The 7,516-nt window shown below is 37.2% G+C and overlaps 1 protein-coding gene across 1 annotated transcript; it reads right to left on the reverse strand.

Moving 5' to 3' along the window:
- Window positions 1-5,079: 5,079 nt before the first annotated feature.
- On the reverse strand, window positions 5,080-6,928 carry LOC103452144 (F-box protein At1g67340-like). Its single transcript, XM_070811080.1, has 3 exons — window positions 6,555-6,928; window positions 6,247-6,409; window positions 5,080-6,110 (listed from the first exon to the last, which is right to left on the reverse strand). Exons 1-3 carry the CDS (start codon window positions 6,812-6,814, stop codon window positions 5,418-5,420), a joined length of 1,116 nt encoding a protein of 371 aa, XP_070667181.1. The 5' UTR covers window positions 6,815-6,928; the 3' UTR covers window positions 5,080-5,417.
- Window positions 6,929-7,516: the final 588 nt, after the last annotated feature.

Here is a 7,516-nt window from a genome sequence, read left to right on the forward strand (position 1 = left end):
CTTTCGTTTTTATTTGGGACCAAGGCCTTATCAACTTCCTTTTTCTTTTTCTCTTTTACTAAAGGCCCAATTTTGATGATATTGGACTTGCACCAGGTTTGAAGCCTAAAACTTTTCTAGGATGAGCTCATTTTTTCTTGTGAATAACGTATATTGACTGTATAAAAAAAATTGTAATCATCATTGTTGAATTTTTTTAATCTTTATTTGAAGATCATTCATATTCTACAAAAATTCATTTCAATCAGAGATCATCTAGTCATTCAAATGTGTAGAATAAATTGATGTTGTAGGTTTTATTTGATATGTTTGGATGATTAAATGATCTACAATTAGAATATTTTTTGTAGGATTGATTTTCAAATCAAGATTAATAAATTTGGTGATTCTAATCGTTGATTTTATTTGGTCAAAATACGTTATTCGTAATTCATTATTTTTGAGCGAAAAACTTTAGGAATGTCTTCTCTAATTTGTCAAAAGTGGAAAATCAACATAGGAAATATTTTTGCTCACCATCTCATTAATTACCGTGGCGTGGCTATCATTTAATTTATATGCTATAAGAATTTCGAGATTCAAATTCATCTAACAATAATTGATAAGGTGGAAGCATCAACATGACTTAAAAATGGTGATCATAAATTCTCTAATCAACACATCTTAAAACGCAATAAGTGTCCAAATCAAATTTAGAGTAAGAGCGGACAAAATGAACGGCGGTTATAATTTCACAAAATACTTTTTTACTAGTACAAAGGAGGGAGAATGGTAGTCGAATTCTCTCCACCAGTGGTAAAGTGATCTACATTTGAAGCTGTTAATCACACACTCGTAGACAAATAGGATAACACATATGTTGTGTAATATGCTTTTTTTTTAATACATACAATATTGAAAGAAGAGAAATCGAATATAGAATTTCGAGTGCACGGTGAACACTGTTCATCAACTGAACTAAAAGCTCCATATGAGTCAGCAAATTTGCACTTGAAGAATTTGAGCTGAGCTTCTCTAGTGCATATAATACCCAGAAGTTATTATCTAATCTACTAGCTGCCTTATTGCTGTACAACACAAAAGCACTTATTTAGCCAACAACACAGCCTTCAAAAACTGCTTCTGCTGTTAGCTTATTTGGGCGGTCAAAACTCAAAGACAGGAGTTGGAGTAGGCAGAAGGGCATTGAATGAGCGCCATTTTTTGTAGAACTAATTGGCCCCCTGCATCACTAACTTTAATTTCAATTTACTAAAAAAAGCAGTACAAATTTAACTCCAACCAGTTTAATTAATTAAGCATAAACGAGAGAGAAAGCAAAAATTGGAAGCAAAAAGAATGAGGATCCTTTCCAGATCCTCTTTGTGAGGATCACAGAGATCCTCCAATCACATATTTTCATCGTACATCGTGCGATCAATTTTTGTCAGGTACTGTTTATATTTAATTTTAAATAAAAAGATTTACAATGATTTATGACCGCACGATATACGATGAACGAATATAATTAAATGATTCTCAAGATTCTCACAAAGAAAATCCAAAAAAAAAAATCCTCATTCAAACAAAAAAACATGGTGACGTTTTTACGCATGATCCATTTGAGACAAACATTTTCAAAATCTGACATCCATTTACTAAACATTGTCTTTTTTCTTAATTTATTTGTATTTTTTTGGATTTCCAAATTCCAATGCAAAGTGGTAATAATAATAATATGAACTACAAATTTAAATGTTCAAATTTAAGATCTGGGTTTTGTGCAGTGATGCATCATCATCATGTTGTACTTGTTTTATAGACCAAAATTCAGAGTTGGAAGCAATGAACTCTGTGGGCTTTGCTTACACTTTGGAAAGCAAGAAACTGGAGCAGCTGTATGCTCTCTGGTTTTTCACCAGCTACTCTTAAATGCCTAGCAAACATTTAGCTAGGACTTTAACCACACATGTGACTATTGACTTACAAGTTACAATTTACAACTAAAGAAACAAAACTGTAAGTATAAGCGTAAGTACTCTTAACCACTTTAGCTACAAGTTTTGTGTCGACAATCAGACCCAAAGTCGAACTGCATCCTAATTAAGCCTAATATCCCACCCAAATTAAGCTCAATAACTCTTTATCAACTCAAGTTTGTATGTCACTGGGCGTCTTAGAGATATTTGGTTACTCAATTAACACAATCTTTGAGTAAAACATTTGCCGCTCTAATTTTTAGTTTTAACGCTTAGACTTTCCAATTTCTCTTGCTTTGGCGTCAATATTAATGTTAGCATTCAACTAGCCATGTTATGAAAACTACGTAGCCCACCTAGTTTAAAATTCATCGTTCCACACTTCGATCTGATGTGTAAATTGTTAGTTTAATGTGAGTCGAACTTAAAATTTCTCATTTACAGATTGAAAATAAATATCACTACCTAGACAATAGTTGTGGTCAAACTCTATTGGCAACATTCTGGTTGGGTGTAGAAAAATGAAAAATAGTCAAAATATTTGGGCTACAGTTGCAGTTGGGTTTGTAAAGAGTAAATGGAGCTGCTGAGCTATAATTTCACGCCCATCTGATCACAACTAATGTGTTTAATGATTTGGGCTTGGACCACCATAACTCAACATCAAATGAATAACATAAATTTTAAAAGCGACTCTTTCAAAATTGAAATTATTTGTAGATTCTCTGTCACGTCATGTTTTTAACATAATATTTTATAATGTTACCACATAAATTGACGTTAAACTGAGAGGTGTCAATAAAAAATTTCACTTTGAGAGAGTTTCCTCAACATTATCCAATTAATAATATCAACAACAATGATTTTATTTTCTCTGAAAAAAGGAAAATAAAATAAAAAGTGTTAAAGAGAAGAACAAGTGCGCTCCCACCAGGAGAGAGATGCTGTTTTAATTTTGTGTTGTTATTTTCACCACTTGATTTGGTTTTGTGAACATAATTGACTCCTCCCTAAAAACAACAATGCCCACCACTTCCAAATTTCACATTTTTTTCCCCACTACCACTACTTCTATTCCCCTTTTCTTCTTCTCATTTTTTCCCACTAAAACAATCTAAAAACGGATTAAATTAAGTCACACAATATGTTAGTCTTATTAACTTGTAGTCATATACTGAAGTCAAACCTAACACCTCCTTAATTATAGTACCAAAAAAAAAACAACACTTGACTACTTAAGAATAAGTAGGAACTCGTACTCAAAATTCTTCGTGTTCGAACCACAGAGTTTCATGCATATGATTAAAACCGTTCATATTATGAATCACTCTGTAAAGATCATATATGCAAAAAATAAATTAAAAATAAGTCTTTTAGTCAATTTATTGTAGCAAATATATAGATGATTCGTAATACTTTTACCAATTCCGTTCATATGTTTTTATACAGTTCGATAACTAAACGACCTTAATTTTAATTGATTTTTTTCTTTTCAGAAATGATATTTATAGAGTGATTTATAATATGAATGATTTTGATCATAAACACGAAGTTATAAAAATCAACAATAAAAATCTTTTAGCGGAAACTTTTATTCATCTTTGGGTAGCCAAATATTATTAAAAAAACAATATAACAACATAGTAATTCTAATAGCTTTTTGTTACTTTTACTTTCCTTTCCTATTGTTCTTTGCCAATCACTTAAATGTGTGTTCTGACCCCGTTTTACCACCTAAAAGCAAGTGCGATGATCAACACATCCTTTTGGTGTCTGCCGCACAAATTGCTCATTGCTTGCGCTCTTTCAGTCTCCAAATCCAAACCCTCAACCTTCCCTCAGACGCCACCTTCGACTCCCCTTCATCGCCGCCTGCCAATCCCTCCGCCTCCTGGACTTAGCCTGTCATCCACTTCCAAATCCTTATCTCTAAACCCCAAGTTTTCACCTCAAACAATCACGACTTCAAACATGAATGCATGCTCATGTCGTCAATTGGGCTATCTATCCGATATTTACGTGCAATACCCATGTCGATTTGGATTTTGTTTGGGTTTTAATATATTATTGTGTTTTGTTATTTAGTTTTACGGTCTATTTGTATTCCTCTTCACTTGTAAGAGAGAGGTATTAGGTTCAATTATCGCCAAAAGCGATTTTAAACAACATTATTTGTAATCCATTGTAAGGCTAAGCTAGCACTCTTTCCCCTTAATATAGATAATATCTTTTATTCAAAATTTTTTTTATGTTTTTAATTTTTTAAGAACATTAATTTTTTGGGAACTTTAACGAAAACCTACTGTTACTGTTCACTTTAATGAAAAATCACATTTTTACACTAAAAAGTCAATCTTAGTACTATTCACTTTATCCTTTATTTTGTTTTTATCGTTAAAACTCAAAGTTTTCAAATCCTTTTCCTTAGTTTTCCTTAATTTTTTAGCTTAATGTTTAAGTGTATTTTACATGTGAAAAAATAGTGAAAAAAAGCAGAAAGAAAAGATTAAAAAAATAATAATAATAAAAAAACTGGCATTCCTCTTTTCTTTATTTGACATCAAGATAAGGAACATCTTTAACTTTACCTTAAAGTCAAGCCAATTCCTCACCCCCATAAAATCACATTTTCTACCAATCTATGCCCAAATAATAGATTTTTCAAACTTTTTCTAAGCATAAATGAGATTTGTTGTGTGTTCATATCAAAACTTAGAAATGGTATATGTCACATGACCAGTTACTCAAAGACTGGAAATTCTGCACGTATAAACTTAATTAAGTTGGCTAAAATAGCATGCATACAAATTTCATTTACATCTTCGTAAATTAAAGAATTTGAAAATTTAACATTCCCAAAGACAAATGACCTATTTGGCACCTACCCAGAAGACAATTGTGTAATATCATTTAAAAAACCAACTATGTATTTTGCATACGTGAATATCATTTAGAAAGAAAAAAATCAATGCTTGCATACGTAGATTAAGCCAAATGTATCTTGCATACGCAGATTAAGCCAGTTAGTCTCGACTGTGGCCACCAACTTGCATACGAAACCAGAACATTTGAATTTTGTGTGGAAATAGGGAAAAAAATGTACGGAAAAAAGAACAAGAGAGGAAAGAACATTTGAATTTCATAAATTTGGAATTTTTTTTTACCGAAATTAAAGCTAAAGTTGCTCTATAGTACAAAAAAAACAGAAAAAAGAAAATGCTCCCTTCAAAAGACCCTCCTCTGTGATAAAAAAAGGTGAACAAAATTTCCAACGGCCATGATTATCTTAACATATATTTCCACAAAACGGCCCCGTTTCCCCTTTTCCTTTTTCCGTTCGGTCTTAATTCACATTTTCCTGCCGTTACCGTCACCGTCTAATTCTTAACTCTCGGCCATAACGTCATCACCCCCATTGGCAGCTCCGTCATCGTCCGCAACCTCACCCTCCTCATCCCCCTACCGCTCAACGGCAGTACACTCAGCCTTGTGGCTTAGCTTCCAATCAAGCGCCTGGCACGCGCGTGAACAGTAATTGACGGCCCCGCACACCGAACACCGACGAAACTCGTGTCTCCTCGTCTCAGGCCTCCCACATCCCACGTGCGAGCAAAGCCTCAAACCCGATCCAGGCGAACCGTCCCGAGCAGCGAACCACTCTCCCAAAAACCGGTTCGCCGGATGCACCTCCGGAGCGGGAACGTTGCACCCGAAGTCGCTGAGCAGCGGGCAGCCCGTCCCCGTCAGGTGCCGCAGCTGCGGATGAGGATGAGGGTGCGGGTGAGGGAGTGGAGTCCACGTCAGTAACTGGCGCATGGGGACTCCCGAAACCGCCGCAGAGGATAAAACCGCCGCGAGTTCACGTGCGTTGGCCTGCACTAGAAACCGTCGCCCTTCCGTTATGTTCTGACGAACTCCGTAACCGTCCTGGAGGCAGTGCCCAAGCTCTCTCAGCGCGTCGATGTGGCCGAGAAACGCGGCACGCGCGCATAGCGCCACTCCGGCCCGGAGGTCCTTATCGTTTTTGGAGCCTCCGCTGCCGTTGAACTGAATCACGGCGAGAGAGTAGAGCGCCTGCGCGTGCGAGCCAATCGCCGCCTTGGCCATGAGCGAGGCTCCGCTTCCTCTGTTTTGCAAACAATAGAAGCGAATCTGCAGAGACAAACGAATAAGAACAATTAATAAATAATAATGCCGCGAAACGTTCATAAAAACGTGATTAAACAAGTAATCAAATGAAATTAACAAAATTTGAATGAGAATTATGGGGGTTTCGGAGTGAACTGACCATGCCAAGAGTGTAGCAGGCCTCGGTATTGCCAGCGTCGGCGCAGAGCTTGAGGAATCGGTGAGCCGACTCGGACCAGTTCTTGGCTTTCAGGATAAACGTTTTCGGATTAGCCTTGGAGAGCACTGGAGAATGGAGAGCTAAGCCGTTCAACCGCTTGCATCTGTTAATTATCCATCCAATCAAATCGTCAGTTCCGTTGGATTTCAAAACACACTCCAACCACGTTTCTCTAACTAACCGATTAACCTCCAAACTTACACAAATTAATCAAATTTAAATAAAAATTAATGGAAATTAGAGCGTACGTTATCAAGACGTTGATGAAATCGGCCGGCGAGTTGGCGGTGGCGCTGAGTTTCGAGAGGATAAGAATGAGGAGGTCGTCCGGCAAAGCGTCGAACGAATCGGGAGCCGACGAGGTCGTCGTCGTCGTGCCCGGCGAGAATCTATTCCTTTTCCGGCAGACCGTCCGCTCTCCTCCGGAAAATTCCTTCTTCCTCTTCCTCTGACAACACACATCACCTCCGCCTACTGTCGGATAACAAACGCCGCCCCTGGTCCTCATAATTTTCTCTCACAAATGAATAAAAAGCCGAGTGAGGGTCTTATATACGAAGAGAGAGGGAAAAGCGAAGAGGAAGAGACACACAGCCAAATGCTCTCCAACAAATTAATATATATTTCTCAAGCGACCACTAAATCACACATTTAATAAAAAACATAACGTCCTTTTTACAACTTCTCGCCCCTGGACTTTACTTTATTTACGGTCAAACAGGGTTGACCCAGATCCGTTCGTCTGTCCCCCGTCGGGACTCGGTTCGTTTTGGCTTTTCAGTCCCTCTCCGCTGTTAAACGCACAAAATTAAAAGTATTCGAAACCCGACCCGAACCCGATGAGAGGAGAGAGAGAGCCTTCTCCCCTCTCTATCTCTTTTCTAACTGTTTGTTCGTATTTTTTTTTCACTCCTAAAAATACATATTTATCTTCCGAGTCATTACATAGGCAGTTAATTTTGTTACCGGTAAAAACATCTAAACTTGGTTAATCTTCCGTTATTTTCAAATTTCACCCGATGTTAAAACGCTAAACTCGCGCGTTGGTTTTAAGTTTTTACCCCCACACAACCATTATTTCTTTGTTTTTAGAAGCGTCAGAGGGACGCGTTGGGTGTGCGTGTGGTGGTGAACGTGATCGTTTCAACAAACTCAGGTAGCAAAATTTGCGCACTCGTAGAAGACCCGGCCAAACGAAGGTCAAACGTAT

The sequence above is a fragment of the Malus domestica genome, chromosome 13 (genome assembly GCF_042453785.1).
Source record: "Malus domestica chromosome 13, GDT2T_hap1".
Taxonomy (NCBI): Eukaryota; Viridiplantae; Streptophyta; class Magnoliopsida; order Rosales; family Rosaceae; genus Malus; species Malus domestica.

Excerpts from the sequence above, each read along its gene's own strand:
- LOC103452144 (XM_070811080.1), bottom strand. The coding sequence starts at position 6,814 with ATGAGGACCAGGGGCGGCGTTTGTTATCCGACAGTAGGCGGAGGTGAT. Across the intron at positions 6,410-6,554 it reads TTCATCAACGTCTTGATAAC|ATGCAAGCGGTTGAACGGCT; the intron begins GTACGCTCTAAT and ends GATAATTAACAG. Across the intron at positions 6,111-6,246 it reads CCTGCTACACTCTTGGCATG|ATTCGCTTCTATTGTTTGCA; the intron begins GTCAGTTCACTC and ends TTGTCTCTGCAG.